Source organism: Aureobasidium melanogenum (assembly GCF_000721775.1).
Source record: "Aureobasidium melanogenum CBS 110374 unplaced genomic scaffold scaffold_15, whole genome shotgun sequence".
Classification (NCBI taxonomy): domain Eukaryota; kingdom Fungi; phylum Ascomycota; class Dothideomycetes; order Dothideales; family Saccotheciaceae; genus Aureobasidium; species Aureobasidium melanogenum.
In genome coordinates, this window is record NW_024470067.1 from 500,716 (window position 1) to 522,069 (window position 21,354).

General features: G+C 51.2%; 8 protein-coding genes across 8 annotated transcripts; 4 read left to right on the top strand and 4 right to left on the bottom strand.

Moving 5' to 3' along the window:
* Nucleotides 1-227: 227 nt before the first annotated feature.
* Nucleotides 228-2,877, bottom strand: M437DRAFT_51766 (uncharacterized protein; the record flags this gene model as incomplete). The annotated part of the gene is made up of 2 exons (XM_041022237.1): nucleotides 228-1,863; nucleotides 2,009-2,877. 2 exons carry the CDS (start codon nucleotides 2,875-2,877, stop codon nucleotides 228-230), a joined length of 2,505 nt encoding a protein of 834 aa, XP_040878482.1.
* Nucleotides 2,878-4,927: 2,050 nt separating this feature from the next.
* Nucleotides 4,928-6,718, bottom strand: M437DRAFT_67395 (uncharacterized protein; the record flags this gene model as incomplete). The annotated part of the gene is made up of 2 exons (XM_041024929.1): nucleotides 4,928-5,680; nucleotides 5,732-6,718. The coding sequence occupies 2 exons, from the start codon at nucleotides 6,716-6,718 to the stop codon at nucleotides 4,928-4,930; spliced, it is 1,740 nt and encodes a 579-aa protein (XP_040878483.1).
* Nucleotides 6,719-8,577: 1,859 nt separating this feature from the next.
* On the top strand, nucleotides 8,578-9,324 carry M437DRAFT_51743 (uncharacterized protein; the record flags this gene model as incomplete). Its single annotated transcript, XM_041022232.1, has 1 exon — nucleotides 8,578-9,324. One exon carries the CDS (start codon nucleotides 8,578-8,580, stop codon nucleotides 9,322-9,324), a length of 747 nt encoding a protein of 248 aa, XP_040878484.1.
* Nucleotides 9,325-12,626: 3,302 nt separating this feature from the next.
* On the top strand, nucleotides 12,627-13,190 carry M437DRAFT_34629 (uncharacterized protein; the record flags this gene model as incomplete). Its single annotated transcript, XM_041019283.1, has 1 exon — nucleotides 12,627-13,190. A coding segment is annotated over one exon (564 nt), but the record flags the coding sequence as incomplete, so codon positions are not given.
* Nucleotides 13,191-14,361: 1,171 nt separating this feature from the next.
* Nucleotides 14,362-14,994, bottom strand: M437DRAFT_51952 (uncharacterized protein; the record flags this gene model as incomplete). Its single annotated transcript, XM_041022267.1, has 2 exons — nucleotides 14,362-14,407; nucleotides 14,462-14,994. 2 exons carry the CDS (start codon nucleotides 14,992-14,994, stop codon nucleotides 14,362-14,364), a joined length of 579 nt encoding a protein of 192 aa, XP_040878486.1.
* A 1,015-nt stretch (nucleotides 14,995-16,009) lies between these two features.
* Nucleotides 16,010-17,627, bottom strand: M437DRAFT_52230 (PCI-domain-containing protein; the record flags this gene model as incomplete). The annotated part of the gene is made up of 3 exons (XM_041022321.1): nucleotides 16,010-16,103; nucleotides 16,157-16,917; nucleotides 16,968-17,627. 3 exons carry the CDS (start codon nucleotides 17,625-17,627, stop codon nucleotides 16,010-16,012), a joined length of 1,515 nt encoding a protein of 504 aa, XP_040878487.1.
* A 775-nt stretch (nucleotides 17,628-18,402) lies between these two features.
* M437DRAFT_11059 (mRNA capping enzyme, large subunit) lies at nucleotides 18,403-19,899 on the top strand (the record flags this gene model as incomplete). The annotated part of the gene is made up of 2 exons (XM_041018591.1): nucleotides 18,403-19,210; nucleotides 19,262-19,899. Coding segments are annotated over 2 exons (1,446 nt in total), but the record flags the coding sequence as incomplete, so codon positions are not given.
* Nucleotides 19,900-20,330: 431 nt separating this feature from the next.
* On the top strand, nucleotides 20,331-21,353 carry M437DRAFT_67401 (F-actin-capping protein-like protein subunit alpha-1; the record flags this gene model as incomplete). The annotated part of the gene is made up of 5 exons (XM_041024930.1): nucleotides 20,331-20,384; nucleotides 20,438-20,456; nucleotides 20,513-20,909; nucleotides 20,964-21,261; nucleotides 21,318-21,353. The coding sequence occupies 5 exons, from the start codon at nucleotides 20,331-20,333 to the stop codon at nucleotides 21,351-21,353; spliced, it is 804 nt and encodes a 267-aa protein (XP_040878489.1).
* Between the last annotated feature and the right edge of the window lies 1 nt (nucleotide 21,354).

Here is a 21,354-nt window from a genome sequence, read left to right on the forward strand (position 1 = left end):
CGGAGCCAAGTCATGTGGCGACATCGCCAGAGTGCATCAAGTCCATACATCTCGACAGCCAACGTGAGTCATCAAGACTAACGATAATAGTGGCGCCTCAACAACAGATGATGAACGTTGAGCGCATGCCGGTCGATACGCTGTAAAGCAGCATTGATCTCGTCAGCGCCACTGACAGATTGCTCTTCTTCAACGATGCGGTTCAAGTGAGTGCGACTGTAGGAGTTCTATCCCTGTTGGCCATGCGATCCCACGTTGGCGAGACGTTGTGAGAAGATGCCCAAGTCGTCACGTGCGGCAGGATCGTTCGCAAGGATGTCGCGCATGTTAAGCAGGACATGCTCCTCAACATTGTTGCCAGCAGCGGAAAGGATTTGAGCAACCACAGGTGTATGGGCAAGAGGGCCCAGAATGCTATGGACCATGGGGTTAGGGTGGGGCGGTAACTGTGGTGAAGGCGAGGGATATGCTCCAGCTCCGGAGTTGGGGGCGGAGTAAGGCTGTCCTGACACAGGAGACTGTGCGCTATAGGGGTTAGGAGGAATGCCGCCAAACTGCTGCTGGTGGGCATGGCCGTTCTGCATAGGAGTGAATCCCTGAGGTGGACGCGGTGAGAACTGAGGACCGTGTGTACCATTACCATTTACGGGGCTGGCACCGACTGGCTGGGGAGCATCGGGTACGACAGGGTTGTCCCAGTGCTCGGGCTTGTTGACAACGAACGTGACAACAAGCATACGCTCAGGCACGTTGGGGTCAAGTGTGTTATACTCGAGCAGGTTGATGTGAGGTGGCAGGTTATGGCCAGGGCCGACGGGGGTGATGTAAACGTCCTTGACAATCGAAGACATGCCACGACCTTTGCCGATGACTGCATAACGACCACGAGAAGCGAAGTAGTCGAAAATCTGATCGAAAGCAGCGCGGTTGTCGTAGGGTGTCAATGCAAGAACTGACACGTCGCTCTTCTTGCTCCATTGCAGACCACACAGATAATCGTCAGCGCGCTTAGCTTCCAAACGACCCTCAATCTCAAGAACTGGGGGCAAGAGTTCGGTCCAAGGCATGAACTGACCAAAGTCGTTGCCGGCAGCATGACGAGCACAAGCAGTGAACTCAGTAACGCCGGGCTGAACAAGTTGACCCTTCCAGACAACGCCATTGGCTTCGGGAGGAGCATAGTCAGTCTCGTTGTCGTCAGCGAGCATACGATCGACATCTGCATCGTGCTTCTCGCCCTTCTCTTGAGGTGTCTGCGTCTTGGCGAACGAGCTGCGTCGGCGAGCGGGCTGTGCTTGTTGATCAGCAGGAGTCTTTGCCCAGACAGAATTGATATCGAAGTTTGATTCGCGGCGGTCGACATCCATTGCATCGGGTGATGCAGCAGCACCAGCAGCAGCAGGAGCTTCGGAGCCAGGTGTTGGTGGCTTTTCTTGTTCCTCTCTACTGCGAACAGGTGCTGAGGTGAAGACTGATTCATGGGCGTCTTCGGCCTGGTCGTCAATGTATTCATCGCCCTTGTGGGTACGGCGGACACGAGGCTTGTCGTCCTCGTCGTCGCGCAACATGACGGCCTGTTTGTCGGCCTCTTCCTTAAGTTGTTGACGCTGCTTCTGCAGTTCTTCGCTGGCCATGTCTTGTGAAGACATAGTTGCAAGACCGTGTGCAGTCAGTGAATTGTCGAGCATGCGTTGAACGAGCATGGGGTTTTTCTTCATGTTGGCATGGATGGCTCTGAACTGTTGACTGTAGCCTTGCGATTGAGGAGGTGCACCATATGTTTGGTACAGTTCGTACTCGATACGTATGGCATGATGGTGGCTGACCGAGTCGGCGTTTTCGCCTTGGCCAAGACTGTAAGATCTGAACAAGTAGGGATTAGCCATTGTTGTGCATTAGGATGGATGAATGTGAAGATGCGAAAGACGGGGTAGAGGAAATGAGTTCAGGAGTTCGTGGATTGAAAAAGAGGAAAGGGTGAAAAGCAGAAGTGGAAGGTGCGACTTACCCAGTTGTGACTCTCTCGCGAACAACATCGGCGAAAACCTTGATAAGTGCCTGAGCAGGTCCTTGTCTCTCCTTGGGCAGATCTTTGACATCAACAAGCGCTGTATCGGCGTCCACCTTATCGTCCTTCTTCTGCTCCGACTTGCGGCGCTTGGACTGCGTAGCTGCTGATGACGATCGTCTCGTCTCTTCGGCCTGAGTCTCTGCCTGCGCCTGCTCTTTCTGTGGGGTCTCTTCTTCAAATTTGCGCTTGCTGCCAGCAGCAGGAGCAGAGTCTTGCGAAGGGGCCGGGACGGATGCAGAAGCAGTAGGTGCAGGGCTGGTCTGCTCGCTGGCTGGAGCCTCAGACTTGACTTCGCTCTGACGGGCAGCTTTCTGTTGGCGATTCTTGGGGCGTTTCTTCTCGTTGCGCTTTCTTCGCTTCTCGGCCTCGTGCTCGGCGATGCGCGTTTGCCATAGCTTCTCTCCACGCTTCAAGGCATCCAGTAGCTCCTTGTGGTCATTGGGTGCGCATAGCTCGCAGAAGTAGTGTTCTGGCTGGTTTTCCTCCTCCAGCGGCACGCCCATACAGACATTGTGTTGCCACACCTCGCAAGTATCGCAGCTGACGTATTGGCGACCGACCTCGTCGTCCTTGGTGTCTCCACAAACGCAGCGGATAACTTCATCGTTGTTTTCTTCGTCGTCTCCTTCGGGCTCAGGTTCGGGCTCGGCCGATTTCTTGCTGTTGCTCTTCTTGGTCGAAGCAGTGGCAGTGCCTTTCTTGTTCTTGGGCGTTGTGACTTCGGCAGTCTCGAGTTTTGTGTGCTGACCTTTGGTCGCGCGACCACTGCGTCTGATGTCTGTTCGAGGGAGCGCATTAGCTGACATGTCTGAGGTTTGGCGCATTGGAGTCCATGGCCATGTTTGCGACATAGACCATGTGTGATTGTGGGTGGTAGAGTGTCTTTGCTTACCGGACATGGTTGTCGTGTTTGGTGTCTCGTCTCACCCTTCTGCGAAAGATCTCTTGCAGCCGCGGACAAGGGCCACTCTTCAAAGGCGCACAAACGAGTCAAACGTAGGTGTGGAATGGGTATGGGCGACGACAAATCACTCTCGCGGCGGCGCGTGTGCAAAATCACAAGCTGTTTCTCAGAACTCCGGCGCCGTCTACTACTAGCGACGCTGTTTGTCTGTGACTGTCGCACTCTCTTCCTCTGCGAGATAGGATGCGCCTTGCTTGTTGCACTTTCTGATGTCCACTCGGCACGCGACGATGTAGTCAAACACGCGCAGAGATGAGGTGATGGATGTTTGTCTAACTTCTAATCCCCAAAAGCGCTTCCCGAAAACGAAAAGCTCTCCTCCTCGCACAGCCGTAGCAGTTGGTTGCTGATGTCGTCGGCGGCGGCGCGTCGCGTGAGTGGGCGCAAAAGATGTCTTGAGTCAGTCGCGCGCGCAAGTCGCAATAAGCTGGTCTTGCAAGCTCGCGTATCTTGTCGCGAAGGCTTCAAATGATGATAGATGTCGTCGAGTTCTGGTCGCGCAGTTTCTGCTATGATGTGGTGATGGATGATGAATGAGAACAAAGAGTGAAGCTGGGACCTGAGACCTTTCCGCGGTTGCGGAGCTTTCGCGTGGTCAGTCTGTCTGTGCGGGAGAGGGGAACCATGCCGCGGCGCCAGCCGATGACAGCCTTTGGGCATATCTTTACTTTTTCCATCCTCTTCTTCCACCCTTGGATCCAAGCCTTGCGAGTGTCGCAGGCTGCTGTCGCACTTCATTTCAGAGTTGTAGCATACAAAAGAAGCAGTCACTACTTTTCTCAGGACAATTGAACCATGCTAGGTGAAGAACATAGACCTGATAGTATCGTGCCTTCCTTAGAGCAGTTTGACTAGCTCCACCTAGCTGTCAAAAGAGACTCTCAAATCGCATCGAATTTTCTGGAACCATTATTGCAGAAAACAACTGAACACAACATTAACATACCATCATATAGACACGCAAAAAGATGGATCGGGAGTAAAAGATGAATTTGCCGCTTCTGTGGATCGAACACAGTGCCTCCAGAATACTCTTGTCGGAACAAGAAGGACAGAAGTTGACTTCAGTCTGGCGCTCTCCCAGATGAGCTAAAGCGGCGAATCATGCTTCACGAGCCGGCCAAGATCTGTATCATTACTTAGTCTCTATCTGCAACCAGCCAGCATTGAGCAGGTATTGGATAGTCGCCGGCCCACTGCAAAGGCAGTCTTGCTACTGATAACTGGTGATTTGCATAGTTGTTTGTTTGTTGGGCTCACAAATTCTTTATGCTACGGTCAAGTTGACCGAAACTATATTTGAATTTGATATTCTGGGTGAGTTTCAAAAGCTAACACAGGTCTGATGGCAGACTACATGCAAAGATCGACATCACTTCATGACGGCCATTATTCAAACGAAGGGGTAGCGTAGATGCATTCGAGACCCTCAGCTGACCACTCGACAAGATCTCTGTCGCTTTGAGGCATTCTGAAATCGGGTTGGAGGTGGAATCTCTCACGCCAGGGTTGGTCCATCAGCTTTGATGTCAAGAAAAGCCGAGGTTCAACCAAAGGGGCATCCTGGAGGACTCCTGGTTTATCGGATGGTGCTTGAATCTTGAGGCAATGCATCGAACTCGAAAGGCAAGAGAAAACGAGAAGAAAGAACAACATGTATCATGTTGATACCAATTGTATTGTATCTTTGGCGACAGCCTTGCAATAGAAAGCGGCGAAAAGCAGATACCAAAGACCCCAACGCCGCACGCTATGAGAACCTAAACCACCCAGAAAAGTGATAGACAGAAAAGCAAAAAGGACGAAAGAAAGAGATGCTTCGGGGTTACCAAAGGCAAACGCGAAATCAGTCCAGAAGAGCCGAGAAGAATCATTGACCGAGAGCAAGATTACTACTCAATGCTCATCCTCATGATACCTTCATTTGTGTCGACCATACCCTGCAGACCTATCCTTCGAGGAGCAGTGTTATTGCCGTTCCCACCACTGATACTTTTCTCGAGCGGAGCACCGTCCTTTGGTAGACCTTGGTTGCGTGCGGCAGCAGAAGCAATGGGAGATGCAACGATTGGGCTGTTACCGTGCACGCTCATGCTAGGACTGACAGCCCTGCGCTTGAAACTCTGCATGTCGAAATCATCGTCACGGCGACGTTTACCAAAGGGTCTGCGAAGGGCGTCTTGACTGGTGTATGTAGAGTTTTGAGTGTCGGTTTCTGAAGCGGCAGATGGTTCATTCATGCTGATGACAGAAGCTGAGCGCAGTGTGCTGTCAGCAGGTGAATCCATAGCAATGTCGCCAGATAGAGATGAGCTGCCTCTCGTAGGGAAGGAGGGTGGAGGGGGCGTGTGCAACTCATTCTCGAGCTTATGCCAATAGTCAACGCCACCCGAATTACGATGAGCATGAAGGTTAAAGCTGATGGGATTGTTGCTTATGGTATCGGGTTGTGGGTCGTTAGGATCGTTAGGGTTGACGTTGGGTTGTGAGGACGAGGGACCAGGGGATGGGCCTTCGAGGTCAGGGACAGGATCATGGTTGTGGACTTGACGCATGGTCTCTGCTTCACGACGGACTTCGCTATCGACAGGAGCGGACTCCTCAAGCAGAGCGGCACGAATGCGCGCAAAGTTCTTTGTCTTTGGCTGAGGAGAGATTAGCTAGTTCAGCGATGAGGGGGATGGATAAATACTTACCAGCAAGTTACCCCGACGAGTGACCGCGCGGCGGACAACACCAGGAACTGAGGATGCAGCAACAGCTTCGTCTCCACTGTCGTTACCGGATGAGAGGGAAGGATGCTCGGGCCTGGTCTCTCGGAGACGCGGCCAGCCAAAGTGAGCGGAGCCTTCAATGCTGCGTAGGGGCGGCGGCGAAGTAGTGCGTGGACTGGGCATGGCCGAATTGTTGCTGGCACTACTCGAACTCTTTCTGCTTCGACCTTTCTTCAGACGACTACGTTGAAACGTCTTCATCAGACTGGCGTGGGCGGGGGAGAAATTGTTGCTCCACATGACAGTGCTGTGGCCGCCAAAAGGAGTCGCGGCTTGCGGATTGGCAGTTTTCCGAACCTGCGGAGTTGTAAGGATTTGGTCGTCCATATCGTCCATCAAATCATCATCGCTGGTACTGTCGTCGCTATCTTCATCGGCAAGCATGCTGATACTGCCCACGCTACTACTGACGGCACTGCGGTCGGTTTGACCTTGTGGCCAGAGGTTTGGCGAGTCGAGCATCATGCTGTTTACGCTGGGCTTACGGGCAGTCATGATTGGGGACGAGCTAGGAGAAGGGTTGTCGGCGAGGGTTGAGTGGTGAAGATTGGTGCAGGCTCTGGAAAAATCTAGACCACGCGAATGCCGCGGTAAAGAGGTTTGAGGAGAGGCGTAGGATGTCTGAGGATCAAGTTGAGGAGATAGCGGTACGCGTTGGATGGTGGTGGGAGCAGCCATGGAGGTTGTAGCTGTCGTCGCCGTCGTCTTGGGTGGCATCTGCAGCGACAGTCCTCTGGCTAAGAAGTCAGGCCGCCTGGGCGTCTGTGGTGAAGTGTCCAACAGGCTGTCATCCTTTGTCGCGCCCGCCAACCGACTCGTCAGAAGTGGTGAGGGCTGAAGTCTTGCAGCCGTGGCCGTGGCGTCTGAGATGGAGCGTCTCTTGGAAGGCGTGCCCATGTATGTATCCATGGCTCTTTAGCGACTCTCAAGTCTGTCTTGTCCTCTACTGTCTTCGCTGTCTCAGCTGGTGGTCGAGTCCTTATGTGGGAGCGATCATGGTCTATTGTCTGGTCGTCGTCGTGGAAGCCTTGGTATTGTCTCAATAACCATGTGAATCGAAGCCTGCTGTATTCGTCCAGCTTCCGAAAGCAATTCTATTGATGATGAAGCATAGATCCAAGTTGCAAGTCACGGTCAAAAGTACGACCGTTGCTGTCAACCGCTGAACCTCTTCTTCCCCACATCTCATCACCAGCCTTGCCTTTATCCAACCTCGTCACCACCGAGACCTATATACTCAAGATAATCGACCGTCACGACATACTGAAAGCATAGAGATAGCTCAAGAGTATGCTAGAGTATGCTGGAATCCAGTAATGAGCCACTTTTGAGAGCTCGTGTCCCCTTCAGACAGTCTGATCAAAAATCGATTATGGAAAACCTCATCTGATAGCTTCGCTTCCATAAGGACACCCAGGGCTCCCTGAACCCTACTACTGGATCATTCAGAACCCAGCACAGAGTTGCACTGTTGCACCAGCTTTAGGCACCATCTTGCAATCACGATAAGTGACTTTGACCACACGTCCGCCTTGTCTGAGATTCCAATCGCCGTGCCGTCTTCTTCCACATGCTCAAACAATGCCTTTGAATTCTTCCCAGAACCTTTGACATCAATTGGCCAAGAGCCAAATGTCTGCACCACCGTGACTCCCGTCCCGGCACACATGTCAAAACTCTCAACTCCAAGCTGTACTCTTTGTATGTACCAAATGTCAGGCAGGTATCCTGGCCATGTATCTATCCCAGCCGCCTTGATTCACCGCTGCGTACGACTCCGCTCGGTCGGTCGTTCGCAGTGACACTGCTATCAGTTCCCCCGAAGCACAGGAAGCGCGTGCCGCTACCCGCGACAAACCACGCCCAGCACGTTGTCTCCCTACAACATCTCAGATCGGGCCGCGGATGCGAAGGTCCCGCAGGCATTTCCTCCGCGACAGCAATCGTCGTCGAGTCTACACAGCGCGGTGCAAGGCGCAGTTGTCCGTTCCAAAACGAGCCTCAATTATTGACAATTGTGCCCCCACAGCCAAGCTTCCTTCACCGGATGAACGAGCCGCAAGGTCACCACCTCATCCCAGTCACTTCACGTCAGCAATTGGTCAATTCACGAGCTGAATTCCTCGAGGCCATGCTCACCCAGTCTCGGCGCGCTGTTCCTGAAGGCACATGCGTTCACGAGACTCCTTTTTGCATGTAGCAGTGAGTCACGATGCTGCCACCCGCGTCGGCCAAGGTGGGCAAGGCAGCTCTTTTACGGATTGACGGTCCACCTTTTGCGATTCTCAGCCTTCCCAGACTCTTGGTTCGCAATCAAGGTTTCCTGTAGATCCATCTCCGAACCCTTCTAGCGTAGCTCCATGCGTTCCACCCCCCAAGCTTTCGCTGCGGCAGTGTGTCGCAATGCATAGCCATACGTCGCCGCAGTCTTTCGGCGTCCCCTTTCGGTAAGGTATGATTTGCATGTAATTGACGTTGATGAGTTGTGCACAATTCAGGCAGACAGTCGTTGCTTCCTCATTGTTGGTATAAGTATATGCCTCATCGTCTGTCCTCGCTCTTTCCCTCCTTCCCCACTCTTTACTTCCTGCCTGCTGAATATAAGTAAACACTCCCTCGCCTTCCTCCAACAAACACTTTCCATCAACAACTTGCTTTACTTCTAATACAAATCAAGAAAACCCACCCCAATATTTCTCATGACGAGACTTACTCCAGGACTGGCCACAATGGTCAACCAATCTATTCCCATCAGAACAAGAAACAACATGCCTACTGCTGCTCCTGCTGTTCAACCTTCCTCTCCTCCCTCGCCAAAAGAAGTTCGCTTCTCAGACACTTCCTCGATCGTCACTGGCTTTTCAAGACCTCTGACGTCCGAGGAGGCATGGCTCTTGTTCGATTTTGAGACCCACTCTCGTGGATGTCACCAATGTATCTCCCCATACAAGCGATGGCAGGCTGGTGCTCCATTGTGCCATAAAGGCAATCACCTGTCAATGCGCATAGCCGAGACCATCTACATGCAGAAGGGCAAGGTCTTCGAAAGATATACCCGGTTTAGGAGACCTTCGCAAGTTGAAATCCCTCACACATACACCTACCTCCGAGAACAACTTCGTGTTTTGGAAGAGTCTGCCGCCATCCGTCATGCTCGCAGACAAGACGAGGAGCAAAGACCTCGTGTCAGAGTTCACAATGATAGCAATCGCCGCAACGATGAACCTCACAGATCCAGCAGCACTGAAGTCATCATTGAGGCAGCTCGCAGAGACAACCACCATCGGAGAGACAGGTACCGTCAGGAAGAGCCTCGCGAGAGCAGATACCATGATCAAGACAGACACGGCTACAGAGAACATCGCTCAGAGTACCGTCACCAAGACAGCAGAAGGGATCGAGAACGCCACCGAACTGCAGATGCGGAGGCGGAGGTCAACGTCCGCGAACACAGGTACCGAACACAGGAGAGGAGACCCGCCTGGGCGGAAGAGGATTCAAGAGCACGCCGGTAGTTTCATTTTTACGCCTCTCACGACTTTATGATTCGATGACCTGTTCTGCTTTGGCGTTTTGGCTGGGAACTGATACCCTAATGCCGCATGCTGTAATGATCATTCGAGCATTGCTATTGCTCTTTGTAACGTCTTCTTCTAGTACTGTCATCGTTACTATATGATTTGATACTTCCGATTCTTCTCAAATGGTTTACTGCTGTTCACACAGCATCGACGAGATAATGGGCCATACTGATACAACCAGCGGTGTGATCCCCGCTCGGTACTTGGTACGAGACTCGAGGTGGCCAGTTATAATGCATCAGTACCTGCATCTATAGCGGCAGTGTCATTGAAAACACATCGCCCAGCTTGCGAACCCATGCACAGATCTAGCGGTAAACGCGTCTGTGCCATGGTTTGTCATCTGCCGATAACAATCGGCGGCTGGTGATTTTTTTCACCTCGCCGGACAGGCTCAGCTTTGTCACTATTACGCAGAACTGACAACCTCTTTATCTTGTCCGACGAAAACACTCTGATAACAATCTCGAGACTCGGCATATCGTTGATTTAGCCTGGCCGAGAAGGCAATGCGTTGGCAAGTTACAAATGTCTGCCTGATCTCTCGAGAGTCGGCCTCCTTGGTCGACCGCCTTCTTGAGGTCTTCGCTTACTTGCCGAGTGGTATGCATACTCCTGATTTGCCTATATCGGATAAGTAAGACTGCCAAAAACGCAAAAGATGGCGACATCTGCTTGGATCCTCAACTACCATTGGTCTACATTATATACTAGCAAGGTCATTGGTCAGCATTTCGGCCATCAAATACGGCGATCGGTTTCACTGTGTACTGATTCTTCCTACCTAGCACGTGGTGCATGTAATGGTGTACTCGCAAACAAGTTTTGCTCGATCTCATTGCCTTGCCACATCATCCCAATTACTTGCCCTTCACCAAACACCACTCGCACTAGGTATGATGTCCTGGTCTCATTTGATAGAGGGTCACCGACACTTCCTCTCGCCTTCTCTGGTATAGTAGGTGTACCTCGGTCTCTCTTCCGTTGGCCAGGCAGCGATATCCCTCACAACATACCACACCTTCTATGGCCAAGTGGCCAACTATCACCATGACCCAGTCCATGACCTTAGGTACCACAACTGATCAGATGCAACAAAAATCACCTTGTTCTTAACAAGTCTCGAATCAGCCACCGAAGTACCTACGCCACAGCACAAGAAGTTCGAGATTAGGCCATGACCCCCACAGCACCACAATGCCGGAATCTAACACATGTAGTAGTCATATTTCGCTCCTCCAATGACCGATTAGGCATGAAAATCAACGACCCACAGATCTGGGTCACGAATGGGTGATTGACTGTATTCAGGTAGCTCCGGAATATCTTCGTTTCGTAAACAAGGCTCGCCGAGTCTATCCGGGTGGAGCGATGCACTTGTACTCTAACAACACAAAAGAGCATCCAGGCTGGCCATGAAATAGTATATCATTGTGTCCATCCGCAGTTCAAGTGTCGGAAATGGCCGATACTGGCTTTTGACTTCCCTTCTGGGCATCCATGTCTACCATCTTGTACAAAAGGCATAGTTTTGCCGCTTGGGGACAACACGACAGATGAGAACACAGAGCTAGACGAACCCACGCCTCTGGATTGTGGGATTGCTGTTGTTACTTTGTCGTTAGCAATAATTTGTGTCACGACTATTCAAGCGTCGATATCGCTGATTTGGACCAGCTTTCTTTTGAGATATCCTTGTGTTCAAGTTCTTTGTTCCAGTCGTGTATCGCAATCCTTGACCAGTGCCGAGCTCGATACTACACCCTTCTGTGCCTATGTCATGAATGACTGGTTCATCATCAGCTTTCTCACGAAATTGATGATTTGATATCTTGTCCGACTTGTGACGACAGTTGTTGATCAAGATCGCCTCTGTTTGCAGTCGTGCCAACTAGGCGCAAAGTCCAACGGAAGAGGTCAGCTATTGACAGACTCGGTTTGTGCAATCTTGACTCACCGGTAGACAGTATTTCGATATCATCACACTTTGTCATATTTTGATCCCCTTCTTCATTTGACCAAGCATCCACTGCCAGCTCAGTGTCTAGAGTACGAACATGTGGATTTCTGTACGCTGAATTCTGAGTTGACGTTATCATACTTTTTAAAGAGGACATGGATATCGAATTCGAGTTTGATCTGAACAGGTCGATTTCGAAACTCATTCGGCTGTGTGACAGGTATGACTTGGAGCTCAGGCTAGGAGTCTGGGATGAACACATGATGTCGCTCTATAGATGAAGTGCTTGTCCGAAAAGTCGGGATAGAAGTCGGATCGCTTGACACGACAACTAGAGGATGAAAACATGTGTGGTAAACGCGTCAGCTTACCCCTTTTTTCTTCTTTTTTTTTCACCTTACCCAATGTTATGCTCTCACAGGGAAGAACGATACTCAGACTCTCGAAAATGACAACATGAAATTACCAGATGGAACGAGAAGATCAGTCTAGTCTGAGGCACGAACATCTTCTTTCGCATAGTCGTTTGATACTATTCACGATCTGGTCGCCACACCAACATACATCCCATGCACTAGCAGATGGTGGCAGTAAGGGTACTGGCGTGGGAGCGTCAAGTCGGAAAGCAGCATCTCTCTTAGAGTTCAAGAATTTTGCTGGCGACATTGACTGCCTGAAATATCGTGGAAGCGGCGTTGGCCTTCATCGTGGAGAGCCATCTTAAAAGAGAGCAAACTACCTCAAATCCAAGCCATGTATTCTTTTCCTCACCAGACGACTGTAGCCTATAAAGCCTCAAGATGCCACGCCTCTTGTCTTTGCTCTTTCCTGCTGGCTAGCTTCCAAAATCCTTCGCATCGCATTTGAACACAAAATGCCTACCAATACTCCAACGTCCTCCTCCTACGACATGGATTACGCTGCGTCTTCATGGACAAGCTACCGCCTTCCCCCAAGAACTCCATCAGATCAGGGGTCGACCGATGCACAAAAGAGCAGTGATTCTGTACTCAACGCAGTCTCCGAGATCCTTTCAAGATCTCCCTATCATCCGGATCACGATCTGCAATACCGTCACCCTTTTCTCGACCTACGACAGATCGATGGTGCAGAACCCGATACGAACTTCGAAAACTCTTCAGAGTCCTCCTCCAATGTTGATTCAGCTGCGTCTAGATGGTCAAGCTACCGCACCCCAAGATATTCATCAAGGTGGCCATCAAATTGGTCCCTCGTCAATACAAGACCGAACGGTGCTTTGCAGATCACTGTAATACCTGCCCAACCAAAGTGCACAGCTTGTTGGACGGAGCTAGATGAAATTACGACACCTATGCCTTGTGGCCACTACTGGTGTGCTTCATGCATAGTACAAAGATTTACCAAGATACGCAATCAGACCGAGTGGCCAGTCAGATGCCATCACACTAAGTGTATCATCTCACTCGATACCGCAAAGCCTTTCCTACGGGACGAGGATATCCAAAGACTGATCCCTTTGATCGAAGAATTCGAAACAGCCGTCATGGATCGTGTCTACTGTTCGAATACTAAATGCAGCACTTTCATACCACGCAAGGATACCGATGACCGCATGGCTCACTGCGAAGCATGCCGGACCGACACCTGCTCAGACTGCAAAGGAGCTGCTCACGAAAGCGATGACTGTCCACTTCCAGATCAAACCGAACAAAAGATCCTCATCAAATCACACAAGGAGAAATGGCAGAGATGCACAAGATGCGGCCAAATGTGCGAAAGAATCAGCGGATGTTCAAGAATTGAATGCCTATGTGGATACAACTTTTGCTACCACTGTGCGGGACCTATCTACTCTTGCAATGGCTGCCCCGAGCGTGAATACGGCTCCAGACTGACAGACCGTGAGGCGAGACGACAGAGAAAAAAAGCACAACGAGTACCCAAGCAGAGAAACGACTTCAAGAAGGACTTCACAGAATTCACCACCAGAAGAGCCAGAGCTCGAACAGAAGGAGGAGTGACTCCAGCTCCTGAGACACCGTACCAACAGAGACAGCGACTCGAAGACCAAAATTTCGCCGTAATGATGACACGAATTCATGAACGCATCGACGCAGAAAGAGATCAGACGGAAAGGAACCAGGCAGCAAGAGCACGTCGTGAGCAACCAAGTTCGATAGTCCAGAGGGTTGGACGCAAGATCCAGCGACTGTGTGATAGAGTGTTTGGGTTGTGATGTCTTTGAATGGTTTGGGAACATATTGAATTGATTCGGTGTAGGGAACGGCAACTTTGACAACGGATATAATAGCTGAATGGAAACACTCTCGGAGTTGATTGTTGGTCTGCCATGGGATATGAAAGGTTCTACCGAAGGTCGTTCGCCTGCAAAGCAGTGAGTACCCTCCAGGTCAACCCCTCTAACCTGGCCACATAAGAGCAAGTGACGTGTCGTCGAGTGACAAGCTGATTCTGATATATTGCGCATTGGCAGTTTGTGACCAACGGCTTACAGCCTGATTAGTGTGCGTGATCGAGAGATTGCCTCAGTTAATGTCAATGAAGGTGTTATTGTAAAGTGAAGAGGAAGCCGACGTTGAGGAATTCTGTTGAAGTGCAGACATTATTGGATCGAGACGCAAGCGGTAGGTTTCTGTTGGTGGAAGCAAGGCCATGTTTCGGGATGACATATAGGCGAGCTTAGTGAACGAGTCGATGCGTGGGTCCAGCTCCAAGTCCAGAAGATGAAGCATGTACCGAAAAGACCAAGCCACCCTCGTAAGAGTCAGGTGAACATTGGAATGGTACAGTCACCAGTATCGCAAAGCTCTCAGCTGAGCAAGGAAAACAGGCCATACGGCATCCTGTTCCCTCCTGATTCTCCGAACGTGGTCCTGAATATGAAGGAGTCGTTCCCTGATTTCCAAGTCATTTTGAAGGACAGGCAGTGGGTGATATGCCTCTTGATCTTCTTGACGCAAGCGTTCCTGTAGATGAGCATCTTGCCATTGCTTGCAGGTGCAGGTCTTCTATTTGGCACCGCAGATATAGCAGAATTCGTGCTTGCATCGGCAACTAAACGAGGAGTGGTCAGTTGAGTCGGAAATGACAGATGAGGAAACTACTTACGTGATGTGATTGCATCCCTCACTCAAAACCACCATTCTTGAGCAAGAAGGACAGCGTTGCCAGCCCTCTTCTGCAGCAAGGCGCTCAAGATCTGCATCGAGCTTGTGGACGTCTCGACCACGCTCTTCTTTACAAACTCCAGGATGTGCATGGTCCTTGCAGACGTCGCAAGTCAGATTACCACACTTGCCGCATCTGAGGATACCGCCGTTCGCACGTCCCAGGAAAGAGTTGCAGCGAGTATCTGCGCAGTAACGACGATCAAGCACAGGGGTACTGTACTCGGCAGCACACCTTACAAAAGCTCTGATCTGTGGGCTATGCAGCAGATGCTTCACAGATTCGATCTTGATGGCCCCTGAACAACACGAGGGCGGGAAGTGTGCCTCATCATTGATGGCCATGCGGTATATAACACGGAGACAGTCGGCACAGTAGGTGTGGCCGCAACCAGGTAACTGTACGGTCTTCTTGCGGCTGACAATCTCGAAGCAACAATCACATTGAGTGCCGCGGTTGTGCTGCTGCAACATTAGGGATGTTGGAAACATACGCGTAGAGAGTGATAGAAATGGAGAAAGATGCACTTACCTGGTCACCGGAATACATGGTGCCTGATGGAGGCTGTTGTGTACCGTGATTTGGCTCCATGTGTGTTGTGACATAAAGGAGAAGGAAATCAGCAAGCTGGATCGAGAGCCTTGTGGTCCACGTCGAGGGCGGGAAAATCGAGAGAGTGTCGTCGTGGAAACGATCCCCCTGACAAGCTCTCCTCTTTGTTCTCGTCGAGCCCAGTTCTTACCGAATGCAGTCAGAGTGAATGCCTGTTGTGCTTTTCTTGGGATGTGCCTCAGACACCTCCAACCATTAAACATCCGCACTCTCCACTCCCACTCTGCTGGGCCTCAATATAATCGCTCGGTAAGCAAGTTCGTGGATTGGATTGAAGTAGCTCCTGATCTGGTTGCATCTCCACTTAGTTGGTCGAAGGCGAGTATAAGGATTGGAGTCAGAGTTCTGGACAACAATACAGCTTGTGCACTTGGGATCATTAAAATCCTGCTGATTGAGTACCGCCTATATATGCAACAGAAGCAAGTCCATTCCGAGTATATACCGAATGAGACCATGAGGACCTTGGGTGTCTGAAGTATATAGCCAGGTCGATCGAACGCGCTGTGCCGAATGCTACGATATCTGAGGCGACCGCAAGCCTGGCTGATTATGTATATCCTACGCTGTAAGCTACAAAGACGCATCCAAAACCTTGCTCTTGAAATATCAAACGTTCGAAAAAAAGAAACCATCAAACATTACCAGCAAGCAATCTTTTGTATGGTCACAGTGAGCGTGAGTTAGCCGGTCTGATAGGAGCGAGCATAGATTTTTTGGGCGTGATACAATATTTCCTTCATTGATTTGAGGATGACAGGCAAACATAGTTTCTTGTGTATGCTTGCCTCTGATCGTTTGACCCTTCTATGGTACACACTAGTTCATGCCATTCCCCTTGCCATCATGCATTATGTTTCTGCTCATCCAGAGCAATCAAGTTCTCTCGCTACCACGCAGTCTGACGACTTGACCGTACTTTTGCAGCTTGGTGATCAGCTGGTCACCTTGCTTGACAACATCAGTGTACCTGTAACTTGCAATTAGTAACTGTCGTCAATATTGAAATTGTGCAAGACTTACTGCTTGTTCTTGTCACCAGCACGTTGTGTCTCGATGACGCCCTTGACACGATCGATAGTGCAAGGCAGGCGCTGGCTAGCAATGAATGGAGCCAAATCACGGTCCAACCAATCGACGCTGACTCCGAAGCTTTGAGCCATGCTCTCCAGACCCACAACCTTGTAACTTTGCAGCAATTGGGCATAAGCGCGCAGGCGCATCTCCTTGACGTACCAGCGGCGATGCTCATAGAGATAACGATCTTGGGCGAGGAACTGGGTTTCAACTGTGCTAAGGGCGCGGAAGAAGTTTTGGTAGTGGCCTGAGTAGAGGGAGCGGATCATCTGGGCGAGAGGGGAGAAGTCGATTTCGGGTTCGGCCTTTTCTTGCTCGGCGGAGCCTGAACTCAGAGTGGTGAGGTTGACTACGGCAGGCTTAGGAGTGGCTGATGAGGTGGTGTCGACGTCCATAGCACTAGCGTCAGTGCCAGCTGATGGTTGTGAGGAGACAGCACCTGAAAGGCCAGCGAGTCTCTCGTTGGCGTCTTCTGAACCGACAATGGCGCGAATTTCGGGAGCGTCAACAACACGCGACTTGAAGTCACGGCGAGGAAGAGCTACGCTACCAGCGAGAACAGCGTAGACAACCAAGTTACTGTATGAGCAGAGCTCGGTGGCTGTGAAGGTGCTGAGGGAGTCGAGAAGGAGAGGAGCGGCGGCAGCATGAGAGCGGATGGTGATGAGGTGGAGACCTTGGTAGGCTTTTAGGCGGTTGCGACGGTCCTGCGATATGTGTTAGAACTGTCCTGTTTTACGAAAGAGTTGCGACGTACCCAGTCACCACCAGACTCGACCAAGGCGGAACAGCGCTCAACACTCTTCTTGACCAAGGTCTTGTCGTCGAAGAACATGGCGATGCGGATGATAGCCAGAACAATGTCGATCTTTGATGCCAGAATACCAGTCTTTTCCAACAGCTTCTCGAAAGCTTCAAGGGCCTTGTCCTTGTCGCCAATACGTGCATAGAGCTCAGCGCGCTTGCCACGGGCAGTGTTGACCTCAGTGTCACCTTCGCGCTCAGCAGCTTCGTCCTCCTCCTTCTGGATGGCGGCCAACTCTTCCTCGTTCTCGCGCTTCATGGACTCGTACAACTTTTCATCCCATGGTAAATCAGCACCGTCAGTCTGCTTGACACCACCGAGAACACCAATGATACTGGTTGTATTGATGCTGGATGTTCTTCGTAGTGATGGCATGTGCGAGGATGATGAGGACTTCTGGGTCGAGCCAGATTCTCCAGAGCCATTCAGCTTGCCAGTCTGAGGATGTGCGAGGTAGTGATATAAGGGAGCCATCTTGTGCTCTCGGATGGCATCTTGAAGAGCTGTGAGGGAGGTTTGTTTCGCTGAGGATGAGGCAGACGGTGAGGCGAGGGTGAAGACAGACTGGGCCAGTCTGAGGTCGGGGAACTTCATGTACTGCGGGTCACCCATGTTGGCGGTGTTGGGTGGGTAGACAGGAGGCGGAAGGAGTGGATGAAGAGGACGGGTGTAATCGTCGTGGTCGGCGTGAGTGTTTGATGGTAACAAGGCGAAGGCGCGATGATGATGATGCTGGAGCTTCCCAATCACACTCGCCGTGTCCGTGCGCCCCGGCCAGCTTCACCGAGACCCGATGATTTCACTCGCTCTGATTATGCTATTGATTGCACCTTCCACTTGAATTATTTACTGTCTGGAGATTCTGAGGGACTCGTCTGCAGTTCTCAAGCTCCTTCACGAGTTGCAGAATCGAAGGCACTCCCTGGCTACTCCTCCCAAAACCGAAATTGCTCTGATTCAGCTCTTGGCACGGCGCCTATTGCTAGCTATTCTCGAGCGTCACAACCACTGCGGATTTGCATCCCATCACAACTTTTGACTTGTTCTCCGTTCTGCATAGCCAATTCATTTGCACACAACAAGTCTGCGTACTCTCGCTCGGAAACCACGCATTGTGCTTCACCAAGGACTTCACGCATCATACTAAGCACACGACACGATGCCTCGTCAGACCCAGGACTCGACCAAAGGACGCCGCAGTCCGCCGCCTACCGATTCACCTCTTCCCGAGTCAGACTCATACCAGAAGCCATCACGCAAACGCATAAGAGAGTCCGACCTTCCTTCGAGCAGAGCTCCAAAGCGTCAACGGAGTCCGCTTACAAGCTCTACTCGCCGCGACGTTCCAAATCCAGATCCGCCATCTCCACCCCGTTCTCCTCCACGAAAGCGTCCCGGTGCCTCCTCAAGAATCAGTGCCGCTGCCAGACAAGCCGCCGAGCAGAAGAGATTGCAACGTGAAGAGGAGGAGCGCAAGCAGGTACAACAAAATCGTGCAGTTGCTCCTACAGACATCGTCAGCGCTCATTACAATGCTGTCCCAGAAAGAGGCAGAGACTGGAGAAAAACAGAGTCCAAGATTCAAGGTCTGCGGTCACTGAACAACTGGATCAAGTCATGCATGATCCAAAAGTTCTCTCCCTCAGATGACAGAGACTACCGTCCTATTGTTCTCGACATGGGCTGTGGTAAAGGTGGTGATTTGCAGAAATGGCAATCTGCACCTCAAACACCACGTCTCTACGTCGGTGTAGATCCAGCCGATGTCTCCATCGACCAAGCCAGAGGCAGATACATTGAGATGCAACGTCGAAGGAGGGGGCCCAGAAACGCCAAACACCTCGAAGCTCACTTCTTCGCCCAAGACGCTTTCGGTGTAAGTCTGGCCAATATTCCCATAGTACGCGAGGTTGGCTTCGACCCTCACGCTGGTCCTGATACAACTGGAGCTATTACTGCCCGCTTTTCACAAGGAGGTTTTGACGTGGTCTCGATGATGTTTTGTTTGCACTATTCTTATGAGAGTGAAGAGACGGCCAGAGGTATGCTCAAAAATGTTGCTGGTGCTCTGAAGAAAGGTGGTCGCTTCCTTGGTGTCATGCCCAACTCGGATATCATTCGCAGAAAAATCGAGCAGCATATGAAAGGCGGCGTGAAACCTTCAGAACCAACAAAAGAAGATTCCCCACCGGCTGGTCTCAATTACGATGATGATGATGCTTGGGATCCCGAGAAACCAAGTGGAGGCGCTACAGCTGGAGACGATGACTGGAATCCTGAACAGAGTCTCGACCCACATGCCCAGAACGACGAAGATGACTGGGATCCGGAAAAGCCTCTTGAGCCAATGCAAGCCGCCAACGGTGGCAATGACGACGATGATTGGGACCCAGAAAAGAGTTTGCAGCCTGCAGCGAATGGCACTGCCAACAATGATGACTGGAATCCTGAAGCGCCGATCGAGAATGCCACTTCTGGCGAGGAGAAACCCAAACCTCAGGCAAAAGCGCCAGCACTGCCGAAAGAACCCCTGGAATGGGGTAACTCAATCTACAAGGTCAAGTTCCCAGAGTCGCAGCCCCTGCCTTATGATGGTGTCTTCAGGCCACCATTTGGATGGAAGTACTACTATTACCTTGAAGAAGCTGTGGACGTGCCTGAATTTGTGGTGCCCTGGGAAGGATTCCGTGCTCTTGCTGAGGAGTATGGATTGGAACTGATGTACCGAAAACCCTTCCCAGAAGTTTGGGAGGATGAAAAGGATGACTATGAACTTGGACCGCTGAGTGAACGCATGCGAGTCAAGGACAGGGAAGGCAGGTTCTTGGGCACAAAGGAGGAGATGGAGGCGGCTGGCTTCTACCACGCTTTCTGCTTCTACAAGATCTAGAAGAGCTCCGAGCATCATGGATGGGCTGCATGAATCATGTTGATGCCCCAAGATTAAGAGCAGATATCTTACTATCACTTCAACGTGTTTGGTGTCCAGGTGATTTGCGTTCAGTCTGCTCCTCGCTGTGATGCCTTGTGACTACTGTGGCGGATGCGGCGCTCAACAGCAGCGAGTGTCTACTACAATCCAAGAAAGAATAAAATGTTCAGATACAGTGTCTCTTCAAAACCAGTATATACCAATTTTGCCTTGGCTGACGTGCATTCGAGGAAGGTGTCGAGACTGGAAGAAGAACAGGGTTGCAGGCTTGACGAGAAGCTCGGCGCACCTTCCCCGCGTGGACCCCCGAGGCGCGACCTCACGCATCATCGGGCGGGCTCGTTGATGGGAGTCGCAATTGCAGAAACACAACCAGTCAAATCATGTCGTCAACACAGATTGCTTCTTCATTCGTCGAGGATGCTCCGCCAGGCGAGGTATCACAGTCTTAATCTCACTCTTCCAAGAAGCAGAAGCTGACTCCTGATAGCTGTCCAATGTCATCACCGGTATACACACAGCACCCGCTCGACCCCTAGCACCCAACACTTACGAACCACTCTAGACATCAAGGCCCTGACACCATCCGAATCAAGTCTGATCTCCAACATCACTCCTGCCCTCACCAAATACCACGAGACACAATACAGCACAGTCAAGCTACCGGGCAGCAGCGGCAGCGTCCTTGTCAGCGAGTACAACAGCCTGGGTAACAGTCGCTACTACGACAGCGCAAACAACACCGCCTTCGACTTTGATCCTGTAGAGCAAAAGGCCACCAATGCTCAGAGCCACTCTCTCGACAGCCAAAATGCCGACCTGATCCAAAAGCTCCACAAGGCCCTCCGTGCACATGCCGACGAACACTACCCTGCTGCCACTATCGGTGTCTTCCCAGCTGAGAACGACTCCAAGATTGCTCTTGTCCTTGTCAGCAACAAGTACAGTCCCAACAACTTCTGGTACGTCCGCCTTAGCACGTCCCTGCAAGCACAAGACTAAGACAGGAATAACAGGAACGGTCGCTGGCGCGCTCACTACCTCTTCTCACCCTCAAACTCCTCCCTCTCAGGCGCCATCAACATCGATGTTCACTACTACGAAGACGGCAACGTCCGTCTCCAGACCTCCAAGCCCGTTTCTATTTCCAGCGCCAGCGACGCCGTCCGCGAAATCGCAAAGGTCGAGAAGAGCTACCAGACAGAAGTCAATCAGGCTTTCACAAAACTCAACGAGGGTGCCTTCAAGGGTCTGCGAAGACAGCTTCCTGTCACGCGTCAAAAAGTCGAGTGGGAGAAGATCAGTGGTTACAGGGTGAGTAATGCAATACCAACCATACACCCTTTTTCATAGCTAACTATGCATCACAGCTTGGCCAAGACATCGGCGGTGGCCGCTCCAGATAGA